Source organism: Aptenodytes forsteri, unplaced genomic scaffold, assembly GCF_000699145.1.
Source record: "Aptenodytes forsteri isolate BGI_AS27 unplaced genomic scaffold, ASM69914v1 Scaffold61, whole genome shotgun sequence".
Classification (NCBI taxonomy): Eukaryota; Metazoa; Chordata; class Aves; order Sphenisciformes; family Spheniscidae; genus Aptenodytes; species Aptenodytes forsteri.
The window spans coordinates 3,297,110-3,319,491 of NW_008794443.1; the positions used below are offsets into that span (position 1 = coordinate 3,297,110).

Consider the following 22,382-nt stretch of genomic DNA (forward strand, 5'->3'; position numbering starts at 1 on the left):
CAACTGGCCTTCTGGGCTGCGAGCGCACATTGCTGGCTCATGTCCAGTTTTTCATCCACCAGTACCGCCAAGTCCTTCTTGGCAGGGCTGCTCTCAATCCCTCCATCCCCCAGCCTGTATTGAGACTGGGGGTTGCCCTGACTCAGGTGCAGGACCTGGCACTTGGTCTTCCTGAACCTCCTGAGGTTCACACAGGCCCACTTCTCGAGCTTGTCAAGGTCCCTCTAGCATGTCAATTGCACCACTCAGCTTGGTGTCATCTGCAAACCTGCTGAGGCTGCACTCGATCCCACTATGCCATTGATGAAGATATTGAACAGTACCAGTCCCAATACGGACCCCTGTGGGACGCCACTCGTCACTAGTCTCCATCTGGACATTGAGTCATTGACCACTACGCCCTGGATGTGACCACCTAACCATTTCCTCACCCACCGGACAGTCCACCCATCAAATCCATACCTCTCCAGTTTAGAGAGAAGGATGTTGTGGGGGACCGTGTCAGATGAAAAGCACTAATTCTCATTGCCAGAAAGAAAACAAATTTTGGTGAAAAGTGGTTACTTGTAGTTACACATGTAACAACACAAACTAGGCAGAACTTATGGTTTTATTGCCAGGGTCAAGTCAGGAGTCAAGGGGATTGGGCCACTGTGCATCACTAATGTGGTTGTGATGGAGCCACCTGTTAAACTGAGATGACCAAAATCACTGAAACAAGAACCCAAATAGTAAGAATATTCGGCCATTACCCGGCCTGGATCTGAACAGGTGACTTAAATACAGTACTTCAAGTGTGTGCTTGGCTGAACAGGATTAAGTCATTGTTTTGACAATGTACAAGGGTACAGGAGAAATAGAAACATGTAAAACTACGTATTACACACAAATAAAACCTCTGCATAGCTGGCCTTTACCTCTTTTGGTCAGTGGACTAACAGCACAATTATTTCATCTCAAATGCAATGCAGAACATACAGAGCTGAGAACAGGTCTGAGGCCTCAGACACACAGGCTGCATACAAAGCTATATAGCAAAGCCCTCTCAGAAGTTAGATATATTTCAGAGTACCCAATTAATACCCAGTGCTTTAAACAGACTGCCTATGGAGAAGTCAGATGCAGGGAAACTGGCTGGGGATATGACAGAGCTGAAGGTTGGATTGTGAACCTAATAAGGTCCTTTCCATGTGCCCACAAAAGAAGCTATGCATGTTCCAAAGAAGATGGTGATGTTCTAAAGGTGAAGAGTTGGAAGCGGATACCTTAGAAGCAGCCAGTTCTTGGGTGAGCTCCTGGATTTTCTGTTGTTGCTGGATTAGCAGTTCCTGGACAGCTGCTAACGTTGTCTGTAACTGAGTCACTGTGAGGAAAAAAGCAGGAGAGTGTTAAACTGAGATACATGCACATATACGCACTCACACACGTCCTTCCTGCTGTCTCGCTACAAAGATGCCTCTATTCCTACTATATTTAATTTATCTACGCCCGCCTGCTCACTTTAATCCATATGATTTATCTGCACTACGGGTAATCTACCTGCACTGCATCTAACCTCCAGTATTTCTAGTTTATCTTTCCATTGTATAGATGTCTATAGCCCACAGTATATCCGTCCAAAACCTCTCCCTTCTAATTATATTGGTTTATGATTTGTACATCTCCCTGAACTTATACAATGTTTGTATCATTTATCTATCTTGGGCCTCACGCAGGCAAACACTGGGGCTAGCTCCAATCGGGGAAGAGGCTGGTCTCAGGATTGACCTTAGGGTATCAAGAGAAATGAAAGATGCTTTTCTTCTCACTCTCCACTAAAAAGTGCAATTAGCATCCTCCCACTCTCAATCCACCAGCTTCTTCAACCCCAGCATCTTTAAGAAACTTACTGCTGAAAATCATACTTTCTTCCATCCCATCAACTGAATACACTTTGCGCTTTTCTCCTTTTATTTCAAGAGAACACCCTGTACACCCCTCCTACACCCCAGCAAACACAGAAGAATTTCTGCTGGACTCCAACTCCAGCTGTAGGAGAACTTTTTCTACTTTGGTACTTTATCCAAAGCTTTCAGGCAGTAAACAAGCTGATAAAATAAAATAAAATTAAAAACTCTATTGGTGTGACAGGTAACAGCTAATCCAGACCATCATTAGGGCATCGGGTAATGAACAGACACCCTATAGAGTCAATAACAGAGAAGGTGGCTAAGGTCAGGGAGGCACAGTAATTACAGACTCTCCTGACCCTTCCTCGGATTTTCAGATGGAAGGTGGGGGGAAAACAGCAAAAAAAACCCCCTGAAAACATCAGAGAAGCAGAAATTAAAAATGAACTTTACAGCCCTCCGAAAGGCTGTCATTTTATTCCCCTTATTAATATTCTGAGGTTGGGAGCCTTTCCGTAAAAACATAATTAATTGAGGCCGCGCCGACAGTAAACAAGCAATTTCAAATTAAACCGAAATGACGGCGGCTTCATTTGCAAATGTGAACAGATTCTCAGAGCAGATAAATGAAGTCACCACATAAAGTGGAGATGGAGGGAAAGAAAAGGGTGGGGGTCTTGGCAGAATGGAGGATATAGGGAGAAAGGCTTTGAGGGGTGAATTGATGGAGTCATTAATCTTTACCTGTCTGTGTCACACTGCCACTCATCTCAGAAATGTTTGACTCAATCCTCTGAAGTTGTTTCCTGTCTTCTTTGCCTCCCATGATGAGAGGAAGCAGGTATTTCTGCATGGAGCACAGAAACTTTTTTAGGAAATAGGGATATGCAAAGCGGTCTTTCTAATCTACCTGAAACATCCTCAAAGCCCACCACCCAAACCTCAGCCTTTATTACAGAGCCAGTGATCAAATTCCCTCTACAGTAGGTGTTAAATGAAGTTGCCAAAGAGAAGATATGAGTTCTGTGGTTACATTTTTGGGGGTGCTAAAAAACAGTTCCTAACTCCATTTAAGGTTTCCTGGGACAGCTCTCAGTCCAGAGGAACATCCATCACATATAGAGTACAATTTCAGATTTTACGCTCTCAAATGTGAACACACTGATGTGTCGCAACATTCGAGCTACATCCACAAGGCAAGAAATGCAGAAGTGGGAAGAAGAGGAGAAAGGCCCAGGAAAGGCCAGAAGAAGCACAAGCCAGGGAACGAGAAGTATTGTAAAATCTTTTGAACCTTGGCAGGGGAAGGGTTACAAGGCATGGAGGGAAAAGCAGAGACCTGGAGCACAGGGAAGAGAACTAAGGAACCAGGGCTAAAGGAAGTGAGAAACAAGCTAGTACAGGATGGGAGGCAGGTCAGTGACACTGTACACAGCCATGAAATCTACCTCATTCTGCCCTTGGACTGGATCTAACAGGTCACAACTCTCCTCTAACTACCATGGATCCTTCTGCAGCACAGCTCCTATGAACTGAATATGCACTTTAACAAGGGCACATCCAAGCACAAGATGGCAGGTGAAAAAAAAGTGAGAGAAGGATGGTCTAGGATGTGGAAACAGCCCTGATAGTGCCTATCAATTCTTTTTCATCCTGGCTTTTGATGCATGTACACCCACTATCAGGGCATACATACAGGATGGTTTCTGAGACAGAGCTGATTATCCAAACTGACATGTGTGGGACAGCCTTCTTTTACACTTAATAGCACTGGTTTAAGATTCAGTGTCGCTGTACACAGCTCTTACCCTCACAAAGCACATGTACATGTTTACACTCAGACATTCTGAAAAGCAAATAGCTTTTGATGACTTTCATAAACAGTTCTCTCTTAATCTTCACAGAACACACATGGACAACTATATCTTATCCTAGCATCCTATCTTTCATATAAAAACCACGATTTGCAAACTCCCTCAAAATCCCATGAAAGGCAGAGGGAATTTATCAAGCTCCAAAGATTTCTTACTCCTATACAAGAATATGGGTCTCTGCTAGGCACACAATATGCCTTATGAGGTTTGGATAGACAGCAGAGCAAGATCTGTAAACAAAGAATACAGCAGTAGGATATATCAACAGCATCAGTGACATTATGCCAAAAAATTTATGTAAATCATCAATATGTGTTAGATACGTGTCATTTAGTAACAGCAATGTGTTCAGGTCTGCAAGGCCCAGCAGCTGTTGTCTTAACATCTCTCTGGACACTTATCAGCCCCACCATTTGCAAGAACGAAAAGATCAGTAAGGTTGGCATCACTACTTTTATATAAAAACATAGGGACAACATATCTCAATAAAAAGCCATAGACGGAACATGTTGCTTAATCTGGCCTCTCTATCTTAGCCTGAGACCCAGAAAATTAATGATAGGACAGGATAAGAAAAGTAGTTTTAAACTAGAAGGCCAACACTTTTATTGTAAAATAGATTTTACTAAACAAGACAGTAATAGTTAATTGAACAAACATGAAAACCATCAACCTCTCATTAAGTCTTCATCTCTGTCCCTTTTTCAAAAATAAAACACAACTTCTACTGGACCAAAGCTCTTTACACTCCGCTGTGTTGACCTGAACCACTTATGTCTTTCTATGTAGCCACAGAATATGATTGTTTACCGAAGACATTATCTAATGTCACTTACCGCATTGCTGGAAAGCAAATCCAGAGTGAAAGAATATGTTCAATTGCAGAAACATTGCACAAGAAAAAAGAAGGGGCTGCTGTCTCTACAATACACAAGCAGACACACGCTTGCTCTACCTTGTTCTAAGCACACTGGAGTAGAACTACAGGATGTATGGCAGACCTGGAAATTAGCACCTTCTTTTCAACAACATTCTGACTGGTCAAAGAAGATTCTTTCCTACCCGTGGTGCAGGATCACCAGTGGACGAATCATTAGACTGGCGCTATGACAGTAATGTCTGCTGGCCAATGCGGGGAAAATCCCTTTACTGAACTGTGCTCAGTTTCCCCAACTTTAAAAATTCCAAAATATATATACACAATGAAAATTACCTTGTTTCTAGTAGCTTGATCCACTGCTAAAAACTAGCAGTTTGAGATCCACTGCTAAAAACTAGTTTTGTTTGCTTGTCACTTTTTGACTCTGCATTTCCACGTTAAGTGTCTACATTTCTCAAATATAGCAATGTCAGCGCCAGTAAGAACAGAGATGCTTAACCAACTTGGAACCAACATGATCATTTGGACACAAGCAGCATAACATCATTCTCTCAGAGCACGGTGTAAGGGTAGTGAGGGAGGTATTACCTTGTAGAGCTGGTGGAATCCAAAGGCAATTCCTGCCATGATGATAGCCAAAGCCCCATAATCTCGCCATCTGGAGCCAGGAGGACCTAAAGGCCAAAATCAAGAAATAATCATAGTCAGAACTGCAGGTGACAACATTTTCATACACCCATTTTATCAGAGAAAAAAGCAATGAATAATGCCAGTTCTGCTGTTCCTTAGCAGGCACAGATTTACTCAGCAGGGAGCATTAAGATACTGGTAGTCCCTCAGGTACAGTGTGCAGGCTTCTGGCCCTAGCACATTGAAACATCTGTCTGGACCTCTAGCATTGACACTGGCCTCACAAGGTGTCAAAGGGAGACAAATCACAGCAGCAATTAAAAAGGTTCCATCAAGCTGTTTTGCCCTACTCTTTCCTTGCAGAAGGCACACTGAACCCTACTGCACTTTCCCCAGATAACTGTCTGTGGTGTTAGTGGTAGCTAAGGTTAACTCATTACTTGAATACCAGTTGCTCTTCACTATCATCATTTTTGAAAATGAGGACAGAGCCAGAGACCCAGGAGAGTGCAGAAAAAAAGAAAGAAGGAAGCGTTTTGAGAAAGGAAAGAAGAGAAATCAGGGCAATAAATGGGTTTATGAACACTGTGTCAGCAATTACGGACCATTTCACTAAGGAAGGATCCAGTGTCTTTCAAGCCTCAATTATGAATAGGGACCAAAGCACACATAAACAGCAGAGAGAAAATATGCAATTAAATACCTACAGAGAGAGGTAAAGAAGTAGATAAAAGCTTGAGATATTTAACACACAATTTTACACAGAAGCTTAGAGACTCCACAGAGCAAAGCAAAGATACGGTATGCTCTGCTCCTTCAAGCAGAATCAGAAGACACCTGTAGTTTTCCACCAGCTTTATCCTTTTACCTCCCTCACAGTTCCCTTAACGAATCTTGTACTGCCCCCAGTTTTCTTTAATAATAAAGAGGATGCAGAGTGATCTTTCCTAAAGTTCACTGGCAGGATGTGGGCAGAACTGATGAGGTGGAGGCCGGTGTACAGTCTCCAAACAGACAGATCCAAATCTACATGTGACCTACAATGTCTCGGAAATGCGTTCTGTTCTCCAAAGTTTCAATTTAGGCTTTCAAAGGGAGGCTTAACTGGCTGAAATGGCTGGAAGCTTGTCTCCTTTCTGCTTTGCTCACCTATTGCCATTTTTCCTGTTGCTGTGATCTTGTACAGGCATTTCATTGCATGAGTTACTCCTAATCCGAGCCCTCAAGGCTCTACAGACAGGCACTGACTCTCAAATACCGGCACTCAGAGCTTCTTGCTATGTTTTAGGACACAGCTCCTCAAATTATCCACTGGCTAGAAATCTGAACAAATTAAAAGCAGCTCTGTCAGAATTGGTGAATAGTGTCACCAGCAGTATTTTGGGTTGCTGCAGTTGCAGTTTTGGAGCTCAGGCACATGATCAAATTATCATAACTTTTTAACTTAATGAGTTAACACACGTCAGCTAAGCTGCAGTAACTGGCTGTGTACATGTCAGGATTTAAAATGATCTCTGGCTAATCTTGCTGCAAACCCCAGTCATCCATCCCACTTTCCCCTCCTTACTCTGCTCCCACTGTCATTTCTGGTATCTGAAGTCTCTTGGTTGTCCAGTTCTCTGCCCTGAACTTCTGACTAAAAATATCCTTCTATGACAACGCAGCTCGTTCCAGGCTGAACTGCCTATTGTAAAGGGTTAATTAATCTCAGAGGGTCTGTGGGTCCAACTGTGCCCTGTCCATGGCAGTCCTTGACTGGCTGTCCCTACCTACCTCCCAGCTGCGGTGACCTCTGAGTAGAAAGGAGAGACACCTGTAGGACCTTGTCCGCTTTGCCCTTTCACCTCACTCATCTCTCCCTCCATTCCTGTAATGCTTGAGCTAAGAACATTTTATTGCCCCCTGGTTTTCATTATTAATGAAAAGGGACCAGAATGATCTTTCCTAAAGTTCAGAGAGTCTATAAAGACAAGAAGCTGAAATGCCATTTTACTCGTTTTAGAGATGTGTGAAATAATTCTGTCTTGTGGCAAAAAAAAGTGAGGGGGGTGGAGAGGAGAAGTGAGTGAGTGAGGGACACAGTAAAGGCTGAGCATTGACCACATCAACTTTACAATGTTATGAAGAATGTCACAGCTCTGCCTAAAATCCACATTCAATCTTCCTTTTTCTCTGCAATGCTCTAATCTAAAACGCGGGGTGGAGACAGGGTTAGAAGTTTCTCAGCTGTAACCTCAGTGCTCACACTGACTTCTCCACATATCCTCAATTTCCCCACTTGTAGAACTGGAATAAAATTCAGAGAAAGTGAAAAAGCACTAATAGCCCAGTTACTCTTCAGTTTAGACATTGGGGAAGTAACAAACCATTCTACATAAGAGACCCTCAAAAGGCAAATGGAAGGGACACAGACATTTTCTCCAGCTGTTAAGTCTGTGTTTTCTGTAAGTATATTTAATTTTCACAGCAGTAACTGTAAATTGCACTTCCAGAGTAAACCCCTACTATTTTTAAGATCCCCATTCATCTAAGAATTAACTTTCCTGACATCGATTAATTAGGCCTCGTGCATCCAAGTAAGGTCAGCCTCACTAGTATCCACATTTAAAACTGTAGAAACTGAGGCTGGAAGAGGTGATTTTCCAAGAACAAACGGTGAACCCACAGAAAGGAGTTGAGGAAAAAAAAAAAAAAGAGTTTGGATTCTAGTTACCATTTTTAATTGTAAGAGAAAACAGTCTGTATTCTACAACCTCCCACATAATGAAGACACAGGGGTGGGAGAAGAAGATCCAAATGGCAAGAAAAACCGTCACTGGAGACTACTTTTAAGCAGGTGTAAAATCTGCGCAAAACCCCATAAATGGAGACCATAAATACCATGGGGAAGAACAGAGACAATACCTGGATGATAAGCATGCAGCTTTGCACACCTAGCTCAGAAACTCCCCTGAGTTTGCTTGTAATTATAGGGGTTAGAAAGGTAAAAAAAAATATAAACCCAATTAATCATTTAAATATTTAAAGTCAGATTTTTGTCCTCACTGCTGGATTAGTATATTTCATAATGCCAACAGCAGACAGCCCTGGTTTTTTACTGGGGGTTCATTTTAGAGCATGTTTAAACTAGTCAGATTGAGTGATGCTTCCAGCAACTAATCGCATGTCAAATAAAAGATATTTTATGTAATAAATTACTGCTACAAGTAATTCAAATGTCATTTATCAGTTTTATTATCAGTCAGGCAAAGTCTTGTTTCTCTATATTAATCAAATTCAAGCTTTTTTTAAGCTTTTTTTTTAAGCCGTTTTGACACCTCTTGGCAAAAGTACAAACTGGAGGGAAAGAATTACTCCTCCAGAACAAGAGGAGAAATAGTAGAGATGGTATTGAGCTAAAATACAATGTCTAGAAACTTAACCTAATTCTTGTCTCTTCCTCCCAAAAGTTATTATTGTTTCTCTTAAATCAAACCCAGGAGGCGTTCGGCATACAAGAACTATGCTACTCTGAAGGCTTACAAATATGCTTCTTTCTCGTTAACTCTTGAAGGAAATAAGAAAGTACTTACATAGGTAATAGCTATTTCCAACAAAACATTAGAACATTAAGTAATACCTACACTAGCAGTTCAATTTGTACAAAAGGAAGTATTTAAGTGCTATGAATTATTTCCTGCAACTTTAAAAATTACAACAGACTGAGTTGACAACAGCAGGAGATCAAGCAAGTAAAATCAAAAGGTGTGCATAGGATTTATTGCTCTGACTCGCAAGAGTGGACATCCTACACTGGAGTTGCTGCCAAGATCACCAACCTGGCTGCTGGTGCTGAATGAACTCTTGAGATGGTTCTGAAGCCATCCTGAACTTCTGTACTCGTAATCCACAGTTTTAACGTAATTTTTAAACATGAAGCAGCAACACCTTGTGGGGAGGGGGGACAGAGAGAAATTAGGTTTCTTAAGACACTAGTCACTGCTTTTCAACACAGTACCCTCCTCAACTGTTTCTCCTTTTTGGTCTGTGGGGGGTAATTCTTTCTCTCTAGTTTTGTGATTTTGTGTAGAGGTGTCAAAACTACTGAAAAAAAAACTTTAAAAGAACCAAAAATATCAAACACAAAGTGGTTCACAGTCTTCAAGACCTAAACTCCAGCAGATCAGATGCAACTTCACAAGAAACTCAGATGTCTTCTTTGGGGAAGGCAAATATAGCTCATAATCTTTTTCAATTTAAGCTCTTCCAATATAAGTTGTTCCCATCGAGTCAGCCTACCTATCTCTTTAGTCCTTTAGATATACTTTTGAACTTCAAACCTTGAAGCATTCCAACACTAGTGTCATGAATACTCTATAAGAAGATAAGCATAACAGATAGACAGAAAAAGTAGTATCTATCTTTCTCTGTACATGACAACCCCTGACAAATCTGTGAAAGATAAATTGACTTAGTAAACTATTACTGAAACAACTGTCCTGGAGCAGATTTGGACCAATTCAGAAATATTCATTACAGGATTAGCATCCAACTGATGAAATAACCTACAGCAAACAAGGCACCTTGAAAGAGCACTGATCCACTGCACAGGCTCAACCATCAGCTCTAGAGAAATTCACGTATTCTTTTTGCAGTTCTGATACCATGGAAAGCACTTAACAGGAAGACACAAAGATGGATCCGTCACTAACACCACCAATACCACACCAGTCAAGGACTAGAATGGGGCACAGATGACACCTAATCAAAACAAATATTTTGGTCAAATGAATACCATGTATATTTAGTTATTTATTCTTTTTATGCATCCATTTAAAGGTTAAGTTTAAATAGAAGGTCTACAAAGAACGGCTAGAGAGGGGAGGAACAATACCTAATGAACCTATTGTCACCATTTCCCTGATTTTGGGGGTTGCTAAAAAAGACTGGCTCACAGGCAAAAGCTTTTGGTTCAAATTCTTTAAAAAGCACCAATCAGATCATAAAGCTAGAGCACCAGTTTACAATTACATCTCCTACAAAAGCTTTACTTCGGTGGTATTTTTATTCACCTTTGGTTTCTGATCGTTACAGAATGATACTTCCAGACTTCTCTTTGGAGCTGTTGCTGGGATCATTTTGATGTTTAAATATTAGTTAAGATTCTTACCTAGTGTCCTGGTTTTGGCTGGGATAGAGTTAATTTCCTTCCTAGTAGCTGGTAGAGTGCTGTGTTTTGGATTTAGGATGAGAATAATGTTGATAACATACCGATGTTTTAGTTGTTGCTGAGCAGTGCTTACACTAGTCAAGGACTTTTCAGCTTCCCACGTTCTACCGACTGAGAAGGCTGGAGGTGCACAAGAAGCTGAGGGAGGGGGCACAGCCAGGACAGCTGACCCAAACCGGCTAAAGGGATATTCCATACCATGGGACGTCATGCTCAGTATATAAACTGGGGGAAAGCTGGCCGGGTGGGGCGCTGCTCGGGGACTGGCTAGGCATTTGGTTGGCCAGTGGTATGTAATTGCATTGTGCATCACTTGCTTTGTATATTCTTTTATCTCCTTTTCTGTCCTATTAAACTGTCTTTATCTCAACCCATGAATTTTCCTTTTTTTTCCCAATTCTCTCCCCCATCCCACTGGGGGCCGGGGAGAGAATGAACAGCGGTGTGGTGTTTAGCTGCCTGCCAGGTTAAACCACAACACCTAGTGAGAAGAAACTGGGAGCTGGTGCTTTGAGGAAAGCCAAAATAGTAAAAGGAAAAAAACCAAACAGTGATAAAGCTGCAAGGGTTAATAACAATGACAATGTTTTCCAGTTTGAACTGCATACGTCTTTCCTGCCCTACTCATATTAGTGGAACACTATAAAATAAGGGCAGATTAACTCTTCCAATATTGGGTTGTGATAAGAGTTAGCTGAATGAGCAATGGATAGCACTAAGAAGGATCCGGCACTGTTTCTTCAGCAAGAGAGCAGATTTTGCTTTTCTGGCATTTTCTGTGAACTACGGCAGACAGGTATTAGCCCAGGAGGCAGAATTCAGTCCTGGAGTTCACCAGCACACCAAATACAACAGTCAGAAATATTCCAGTTCTGAGCCCAACTCCATCACAAATGTTTTTCTTCCCAAACTGTGCCAAACCAGACTATTTAAAAACTCTGAAAGCAAGTCTAGTATTGTCTCTAGCAATAGCAAAACTATGCCATAAACTAATAAACACAGCCCTAAGTGGACTGTTACATCGGTCAATATCTGACCTAGAACTGTTTAGGAGCAGTATCAAAATCCTATCCTTAACACTTGGCAGGTAAGTGAAGTGCTTTTCAAACTGCCAGACACACATGTGAGCTGAACAGCTTCTTTTGATGGATTTTTAATGGTGTGTACTTTCATTTTTATTGTTTGGAGCTTAGATACTTTTTTGTGAGGTTTGTTTTAAAATGCAAATATATATGTAAATTTTGAGTCTACACAGATTATGTTGGGACTTTAAAAATTCTTTGAGAGTGTGGTTTGTACACAAAATCACACAATCATATCCACAGAGTCTACACAGAATTTCTGCTGTCACCCTTCAGATTATTTAAGATTGAAGAGAGAAAGCTTGTTAAAATTAAGGATCCTTATTAACTGTTTTTTATTATTTGTAACCTGATAGCACTCTTAGAACTCGTTCATACTGGGGGTCCATTGTGCCAGACCTTAAACTCACACACAGGAAGTCACAGACTAAGTCCTGAAGACCTTATATTCTAGCTTGCTGTTCGTGCTGAAAATACACCTCTTTCAAGTAACTGTTCAAGGCATTAACTGTCAGAGTCCAATGAGCATCTGGATGACGCTCTTAGTTGTATGGTTTAGTTTCAGGTAGTCCTGCGAGGAGCAGGGAGTTGGACTCGATGACCCTTATGGGTCCCTTCCAACTCGAGATATTCCACGATTCTATGAACTGATTCGGTTGCCTCACTAGTTAAGAAAATACGTCCTCTAACTAAAATACAAAACTTTGTGATGATGTCCAACAGTTTATAGAGCAGAGTCCACTGTTGCAATAACTAAAGATGTAATAGGGTTGTACTTTTATAGCACCTTCTATCCAAGAATCTATCAGCTCTATCATATATTAATGATCTAAATATTAGAAAACCCTACTGATGAAGGGAAGCATGACCTTAAGTTTTAAAGGGAAGACTGAGTCCTACGTTGACTAAATGCTTTTTTAAAGTCCTTATAGTGGATCAGAATCTAATTTGTATTGACTGTACACCTTCAGGTCAAGAGGTGTCACAGGCTAGTATGTATGATGTTTGTTTGTAGACAGTGATCATTCATATCTCATTTTCCTTGTGAAATATGATCTTGCCACAGGCATCAACAACTATGAAGTAACATTTGGTGTCTGATCCTGACAAAAAGTATGGCATTAGTTGAATTGAAATCTAGGATCTGGCACAGAAATCTGTGAAATTGCTGCAGAAATCACTGCAGAAAGCAACAGGAGCAGATGTTTTTCAAAGTGTTACTTACTATACACCACAGGGTGAGAGGGCTGAGTTGGCACCAGCTGTGTAGAAGGACCTGGGGACTGTGGCTCATCCGTGGTTGTGCCCGACTGCTGGAAAGCCAGGTCAATCTCTTCATCTGTCAGGCCTGGGGGAGCAGAGGAAATGAAATCAGTTTAGCACCTTTACCCACTTGATGCACGCATAATTAAATTCTCAAGCCAGGCAGAACCCTTTCAAGCTGCAAAGAATTTTGGCACTGACTTGAGCAGTAATGCCTCCCCAATTTTGGATTCACTGGAATGTCTCCCTCTCTCTTTCTCTGTTGCAATTTAACCTTAAGCGACAGAATATTAGCCTCAACGCTGCTTCCAAATGTGGCTCATTCAATTTCCTTAATTTATCCTTGAGTTTATTGCTGCTTTTGAAGTAGCTTTCTATTGCAATTCTCCATTCTTCCCCCCAAAAAAAGATACCATCAACTGCAAATGTGGCTCATTTTAATCTGTAATGGTGTAAAAAAAAAAAAGAGGGGAAAAAACTAACAATAATGCATGAAAACAGACAGGGAAACAAAAAACTAATTATTGGGTTAGACGACTAATTAGTCTAGATCGTTTCCGAAGACGGGAATAATTTGCTTTATTTTATGACAAATGCAGAAATAAAAAGAAAAAAATCAGGACTGACTGTGATTAGTATGAATGGGACACAGAATGTAAGGAGGAAATAAAACTATAACAAACAGATCAAAACAAGGCCAAGCCCAAACTTTCAGCTTAGCATTGCCCCAGCCTATTGCTGCATGATTAGATTGCCCCAGGGCAGCCTGGTTTTTATTTCACGCAGAGCTGTAGTAACACTGCACACATGGTACATGTTGGTGCAGTCACTCCTGCCATCAGGAAATGCCAGGATGACCATCTGTAATTGGCCACAACATATGGAAAGGATTTGGCCAACAAGGGGGAAAAGAAAAGCAGCTAAAGGATTCACGATGACCAGCATCTGTGAAGAAGGAAGCACGGCTGGATTATTTTTTCCAACAGTAGAAAACATCCTCTAGAAAAAGAATTTAGGACTCAGATGGCAACCACGATGTGGGGCCTGGACAGCTGTGTATTATTTGTTATGTTATTCTCCTGCACAGAAGCAGATAGAAAGCCAGCGTCCTTGCTATGAGGAACATGTGAAGTGATTCGGGACCTTTTACTATACACGCAGTGTGTATGCAAAAACATTCAGAAAGGTTGGAAGTGAGAATACAGATTTAAGGAAAGAGACTTAGAAGAGAAGAGACAGACCGCTTGATTTTCACACAGTTGTTGTAGGGACTGAGCACAGTTAGGAAAATGGTATGAATATGACAGCAGTGGGAGAAAAATGGGGGAATACTTTCTCTCCATCACCTCCACTCGAGATCCATAAAGTATTGCTGGTAGATGAAATTCCTGAACTTTACCCTTTAAAACAGTTAGTTCTTTAACATTACAGGGAGATACAATATAGAAAATGGACATATCTGGGCATATTACCTAAGTTTCGAGAAATTTTTTCAGGATCTTAAACTTCACTGCATACTGGGGGTCTAGACAGAATAATCTGTAGCACAAACAATATTGCCAGAAATAAATACACAAGTCTGTCTCAGAACTGTTATTTAATATCATAAAGCACTGACACGGTGCTTCTGGTATTCAGAAGGCTTTATAACTATTAACAGATCTTTTCCCCATTCCTGCGATTATGTGAGACACTGTGAGTTCCTGTGAGTTACTCTTATATCTACTCTACAGTGCAGAGAGTGATGCACAGAGAAGTTAGGTGATTTCTCTAACATAACAGAATATTGTCAGTGTCAGATACAGTATCGGAAATCTGAAGTTCCTGATCTCTGGTCCTGCAATCTGACAAAATCACCCCTTTACTTGTATTTGATGCGTACCTCAAATAGTAAGGAACCAAAACCACACATAACAGTATGGAACAAGACTTGCACTGAGAGTAATAAAAGGCACATGAACACAACTTAGCCTATTGTTCTAGTCACAAAAGCAATATTTATGGTGTCTAATCCATGTTAAAAAGCAAAGTCCTAAATCAGAAAGAAACTGTTTTAACCAGCTCCTAATTATCCAGTGTAGGAGAAAGCATAAACAGATGCCAACACGGCAGATCACTAGCAACTATGGAATTTCATAAACATGGAGGCAATATTAGCTGCTGGCTGCAAATATGGCTCCCACTAGAACAGGGCATTGTTCTATTTCCATGCAAAGATAGCAAATCTGATAATATTTAACACTTAGAAACATACGGAAGTTATGGAGGATCCTTACTTCATTCTGCAAAAAGAGCAGGAAACAATGCTTATTGTTTCCTAACCATACTGCCCCTTCGATTCTCATCCTGTTGGAGAAAAAAACCTAAAATCTTTTGCAGATAAAATGCAGTTCTAGGATTATTCTGGTCTTGCCAACTAGTGACACATTCAAGTATCACTATTTCCATTAAAACTCTGCTGTACTGTGAAGAAAAAGCTGATGAGCATGATAGAATGATGGGAAACATCACGTTTGAGATCCTGGTTTGAATCCTGTGCAAAGCAGTGCAAATTAAAATTCTTATTACTTCCCTGGACTATTCTGCTGCCTTGTAAAGTGGTCTTGTTCATGGTACTAGTGGCATTATACAAAAGAACATCACAACTACATCCCTTCTTAATTATCAGAGGAGAAGACTGGGAGTGTCATCACCTTGGAACGCCTCCTTTTTATTCATCTGAACAAGATGTTTTTAAGGCCCTGTTATCTGGGCCTCCAAGCATCAAGGGAATAATCTCCTGGAGCTGACTCCTTAAGCATATACATGGAGTAAGTCTGCACTGCAACTAGTCACCTGTAGATTCAGAAATATACCTGTCTTCATGGTTGTCATTTCTCACACACACTAACAAAAACGTACAAGATATTCTAAGACTGTCCTCAGGCAATTATAACTAACTCATCAAAATTCCCTTTGGACTGAATTTTTTTCAGATTCACCACCTACACACATGTATGCACACAGTATGAGTTTTCCATGCCCAAAATTATTCAACCTTGATATATTAATTACATAGAAAAGTGGGAATTTCTAAACCAGGACAAAGTGTCATCTGTTCCAATATCTCACCTTGCTTTATTTTATCAGTGTCCTTCTATCACTGCACTATATAAAAAAGTATCCATGGTCCATTCATTGCTCTAATCTAGCAGGAAGTCAGTAACCCAAAAATAATACCAATTCCCTTGGATGCAAAAGCAGTGCCACGAAAACTGGAGCTTTGTGTCTAATATAACTCTCAAATAGGTATGTCAAGAAAATCACCTCAGTTTAACAGAAGAATTGCTCTAAACCCACTTTCTCAACACTTTCGAAAACAAACATTTTAGTTCTTCTGGAGTTTCAGCAAGATCAAGACCATGCAGAATGCAAAAGGTTAAAAGGAACAATAAAGGAAACTGCCAATTGTAAGTGAATTATATTTGGCTTTGAAAGCTGAGCCACGGCTATATTATAAAAGGCATCTCTTTGCGTTGTTTACCATCACCCTGACTAATGCAGACCTTTTTTTTTGTTTTAAATAATCTCATGCAAATTAGACACACACTTCCTTCCAGTTGATTGCTATCTGCAAGGAATAATCTAACCGCAGAGGGTACTGAGCAAGGACTGAGCTGAGGAGAAGGATGCAAGGAAACTGTCTTCATAGCCCTACAGAATGCAAACCTATTCCCTTCCCCCAACCATCCATTTCATTCCTCTACAGCACCACAGCCATTGCAAAGAATTAGTCATAATTTTCACAAAGACTTAAAATTTCCTTTTCAGGCTTGAGGGTGTTGATTTGAATAATCCAGCACCCATGATTGTTTTGCACTCAAAGGTTCTTGCTGACCCTGTTTTGTGATTGTCACTGCTGCCACTCAATTTTCAGGGATCACTCAGCCTCTGTAAATTGTAGTCAAACACAGAATCAGAGCAAGTCAGAGAATAAAATGGGTTGTCAAAACCATCTCTTGGTGCCTGCACCTCGAGTATTGTATAAAAAGCTCCTTTGCCCAAGAACTTTTAAGACTTGACTGTCTGTTTAGGCCCTTTTATAATATCTACCACTCTTTAGAACAGTACATCAAAGTACTGTTCCTCCTATGACCACTCTGAAGTAGAGGAGTACTTAGAGGAGTACTGTTATCCGTATTTTACAGATGAGGAAGAAGTGAGCTGTACAGATATAAGAAGTGCTCCAAGGTCAGAACTGAACCTCTGACAGGCAGAAAATAAAACACAGATGTGAGTCCCAATCCGTTGTTTTACCATAAATCCATTCGTCTCTATTTTCTGGATGAAACACAGTAGCAATAATTGCAATGCAAAACCCTTGCATGAGCTTAACTAGATGAGCCACTAAGTTTTTTCTTCTCCTTCTCTGACACAGGCTCTGACATTTCAGTGACAACTCTTTTTCCCATCCTATCCACTGAGCATATCTTTTTCTTCATTACATTCCTCCTCGCATTGCTCAACCCAGTAATTCATGCGAGATTTGCACAACCTGAAGGCAACATTAGTTTTAGGGAGAAAATTTCTGGTTAGGAAGAAATTAAGAATTTTGCCATAATAGGGAAGGGTGGTGGAAAGAATCTAAGTTCCTTTTGTGGTTTCCAAAGACAGCTTTATTACCCCTCTGACAGACCACCCTGGAGCAATCATCACACCTACCCTTTTGCAGGGACAAAAGGCAGGGGAGGGGCGCGGGGCGGGGGTTGGTATCTGTTCCTGTTTTCCTCACACATGCACACACTATTAAGAAGAAAACAAACAACTTGTTTAGCTACAACAAACTATATGACTACCCTAAGTTAGTGCATGGTACCGTATGACTAAAAGGAAGATCTACTGGTAGACACCCTGAAATGATACTACACTCCTGTTCCTGGAAGCCACTGAGTCTACTCTGCTCCGAAAGAACATGGCCACATTTTAAAAGCACCATCATAAAAACCTTCTGGGATCTGATCCAGACTAATGATTCCACCTGTGCAGTCAGTTGCATGCAGTGCTGGGTGATTCTTTTATCAAATGTTTGTCCTATATCCTACTCTGTTCTTAGTTGAACACATTTCAAAAAGGTCAGAAAGGCACGGTCTCCTGATCCATTTTCTTTCACACATCTTGGTTCATGAGGCATTCACGAGGCCGAGCCCAACCCAACGTTTTAACAAAACCTAAGGTCTCAGAAACATCACTCTGATTTTTTTACCCCTCATTTACATTAACAGACTGTATTTGAACGTAAACATCCTGCTGTGCACTTCCAGCTCAAACTTTGTGTTGAGGAACCCAAACATCAAAGGGAAGTTGACTGGTCTCAACTGTCAGGCCGAAAAATGCAGAAATAAGAGTAATTTGAAAAGTTACTGAAAGGGCTTTGAATTCTTACAGCTTTATTAATCTACGAGACTGTTAATTATGCAATTGCAGTCTTTAAGAAACATTATATACTTTAACCCATGAGGGTCGCTAAGCAGCAATCAGAACTGATAAAGGTGCTCTAACCTCAGTTGCACAGCACTAAAATAAGGAAGGAAAACCTGACCGACAGTACAATGCTAAGAATTACAGTGAGCCAAACAGGAAGGAAAAGGTTAAAATAAAAAGTATTTTGGCGTTACAAATATAAATAAATAAATAAATCTGGCAGCAGTTTCTCTTCCTGGCCAAGCTTTTTGGAGTCTATAATAAAATGAAGCGTAATGGAGGAGAGGAGGGCAATGTCAGAGGGTGAGGGTTTGGGAGAGAGGTTGTTAAGTATCTCCCTCTCCTCAGCTGTGTTTACTCCATTTACAGGACCCCAGGTGATTGATAGACAGACAAAAGAAAAGCAAGCAGATAGTAACCCCCCTCTGGGAGCATCAGTAAAGGGGATAACTCCTGACATCATCTAGAGCCCCAAACTCTCCTTAGCCACTCGTAATTAAAAAGACAGAGCAAGATATGCAAACCAGAGAAAAAGTAAAAGAGGATTTTTTTTTTATTTATTATTAACATTTTGTTGGAACAGTAGAGTGCAATAAGGACTCTCAGAGCCGTTAAAAGTCGTCGGGTGACCTGCAGACCCCTATTTCCCAGAGCCTTGTATAAAATTGAATTTTTTAAACATAAATTACACGTAATGACGACACTGTAAAAACTAACAGTAATGGAAAGCTGTGCTGTATTTCATTAGCCTGTATTATTCCGTGCCACCTGATCCAGCCGGGCCTTGTTTATGAGTTAGTGTGTTAGCAGATGCCGATGGAAGCATTTGCTTCGACCTTGCTCTTCTCATTGGGGCATGAAATTACGACGGCAGCACCTTGATATTACAGCCATAAATACAGTAAACTGCAAATTTAAGCCAACGGCTCCTATTGTCTCTGAACATAAAGCTGATCGGTATTTATTTAAAAGGAGAACGAAAAAAAATATTATATATCACCTTGTTTATGGGTCCAGTCCCCCCCCTTCCCCTAATCTGCCTTATTCACTTGGTTAAATACTAAACAAACAAACTAAATCCTCCCTATTTTCTACTGATTAAATATTCTTATGAAATGAGTATTGTCTTCAAAAAACTGGATCAAAGTATTTTCACTCTGAATAAGAAAGGGCAAGCGGCTTGCTTAGCATGTATTGGAATGGAAAAAACAGGAACAGGTAGTACTACAACTTTTCTTCTCAGTTTTCTATATATGAGAAGTTCAAAACGTAAAATGAAAAAGTTGCTTCTGGTCACTCATTCATGTTGGTGTGTAACACGTATGTGCAGGCACATGAGAGAGAGTAAGAGAAATATGCTTCCTTCCAGTTGTTTTCTATTTAAAAATCTCTCCCTTGTTAATACTATTTCAAAACAAGGAGAAAAGATGCAGAAAAAAAAATTGCCGTAAGATTAATGGGAGGGGGAAAAAATGCATAGGATTCCTTCTCTGAGGCAGCAGACAGCAGGGAGAATGCCTCATTCTCCTATGGGAGTTTTGGGTAAATACCCCCGTTCACTGACAACATACCCACTAAAATTTATTAGAGGGGAAAAAAATCAAACACAAAGGCAAAAGGACATTGTAATATCAGAAAGCATATCACAGCATAAATCACAGCATTATAAGTCAGTGCAAAATGTATTTCACTGGTAGTTTCAAGGCAGGGAAATACAGTTTCACTTGTAGTAAGAGAGGTCAGGTCTTCCTCTTCTAATGTAAAGTAAGCTCCTTGCTTATATGAAGTATGTTATCTCTGTTCCACGTAGAAAAAACAGGAAGGGATACCTTAAGTAAAAGCTCCCAATACTAAGCTCTGTATTTCAGGGGCCAAAGCACTAAGAAGAGAATACGAGGAACAACACGCAGGACAAAGTGGCTGGATAATGGGACTCAGACTCGGGATTCTGAGATGCAAAAGTCCTATTACATGCAGTGCTATCACAGCCTTAACAGGATATGGACGCCTTGTTTTTGAATTAATCTACAACAAATCTTCGGGTAGCAGACAGCATAATTCAACAGGCACAATTTTTGCTTCACAAAAAGTCCAAATTACAAAAAAGGCAGACAGCAACACGACTCTAAATCAAGCAAGACATGTCCAGAAGTCCTCAGTAACCTGAATTACAGAACCAGAAGTTTTGTTACAAAGCCCAGTTAAATTCCTACACAACGAGCATATGCAGAAACACAGTGAAACTTCAATCTTGGTTACCTTCTTCCAAAGACCTGTCTATTAGAGTCGTTCTAAGAATACCACGATCAGCAAAAAATACAGAAGAAACAAGTTTTTCTGTAACATGAATAAAAATCTCTCCTTCTAAAAACAGGGGGAAATTTTACTCTGTCATCATCTATGGGTTTTATTTTTAGGTCTCCTGCCTTCAGCTTTTCCTTTCTATTATACAAGCAGAAGAACAGTACCTGATAGAAAGCCTTCTTTGAGTGGACAATGGTAGAGTAAGTCCACCTGTCTATTGCACCACTAGTGATGAAGAGACAACGCATGTGACTAAGCTGGAAGCCAATGTTGTAACACGGGAACACAGGACATCCAATTCAACCAGTACATGATGTGAGAATGCTACGTAGAGAATAAAAACCTCTGCATATTTGAAATTATTTCAAATTAATATCTACCTTGGGGTTTGAAGGTTTTGAAGACTCTATGCCAGGATGCCAATTCCAAGGTAGTTTATCAGGAGTAGAACATAACCAAGGCTCTGACATTTGTTTAAAAGAAGCCTGTATATGGCAGAAAATCCAGATAATGGAAGACACACTACTCTAGTAACCACAGTGCTGTCATAATTTGTTACCACAACTGACAACCTCCCTAGAAATAAGACCACGCATTCAGAGAAAACAAATAGTAGATACACTAAACAGGTAAGTTTCCAAGCATACCCAACCTGTGATCTGCAAATGCTTGCTGTTATGCCTGCAGAGAAACAAGTCTCATGGTGATGGTTCCTGATCCTCATTACTTGTATTATAATACTCCTTAGAGACCCCAAAACGCATTCACTGTGTAGGTATTGTGCCAGGTACTGTGCAGAAACAGAGTAGAAGGCAGCCAGACCCAAAGCATTCAACAGTCTATGTGAAGGAAAGACAGGCTGGAAAGAAAAACACTGCACACACAAATGAAGTAACTTACCCAGAGCACACAGCAGGTCTATGAAATTTCCTTTCTATTAAATTGGGAACTACAACAAAAAACATTCTATAAAGGTGAAAGGATATTAATTTCTTCTACAAGTTCATTTCCAAAAGTAGAACAGTTTGGTACACAGCACTTCAAAAAGCTAGAAACTAAACTTCATTATCAAAACTTACCACAAATTTTAAAAACAGCAGTGTCAGAAAACATATGTGCTTCAGATCCATTTACTTTGTGTGAAAGAAAAATATTTTGTTAAGCAGCTTGTTGAGCAATAGTAACAAAATGATTGGCCTTTGGCTACTCTTTGATCTGTGATAATATCTTTAGGAGCTGCTAAGGAGAAAGCCAGAGGTTGTCTTAAATTCAGGTAAGGTAAAACACTGGCAATATAGGAGGTTTGGTTTTGATGTACCTTTGGAACTCCAATTTTAAACTGTATTTCCAACAACTTGAACCAGCACGTCACAACAATTCCAGCACTGAAGTAGAAGGAGCTGGCCTGGAGGATCTGCAGTCAACCAGACATCTGTAACTCCAACATCTCCTTTGTTATTGCAGCAAAAAATAACCAGGCCTTTCAGTGGTATGGGCCTGAACACAGTCCGTATTAGATTTGACTGAGCAGACTGGCCCTAATGTGGAATAACTCCAGAATAGAAGTCACTGCTGATCTGTTATTACTGGACTAGACTGGCCTGCAATTCTAGAACCAAACTCTCTTTTTCCCCAACTCTGCGTTCAAAAGAAAGGAATTGTGCAAAAGAACAGCAATTTCAAGCCATTATAAGGAATTCTTTAACCAGATTTGTCAGACTATCTGAAGGATGACTTAGTTTTATGTATAAGAATGAGAAAGTCTGTCCTGATGCACCATTCCCAGTTCCT

The 22,382-nt window shown here is 40.4% G+C and overlaps 1 protein-coding gene across 1 annotated transcript in view; it reads right to left on the reverse strand.

Moving 5' to 3' along the window:
* The window catches only part of PEX14 (peroxisomal biogenesis factor 14), an 87,950-nt gene that overhangs the window by 7,826 nt on the left and 57,742 nt on the right, over window positions 1-22,382 (reverse strand). Inside the window, exons 4-7 of the mRNA XM_009289780.1 lie at window positions 12,790-12,912; window positions 5,232-5,317; window positions 2,634-2,736; window positions 1,266-1,363 (exon numbers count right to left, since the gene is read on the reverse strand). Coding sequence (XP_009288055.1) covers window positions 1,266-1,363; window positions 2,634-2,736; window positions 5,232-5,317; window positions 12,790-12,912 — 410 coding nt within the window. The remainder of the gene's footprint in view (window positions 1-1,265; window positions 1,364-2,633; window positions 2,737-5,231; window positions 5,318-12,789; window positions 12,913-22,382) is intronic.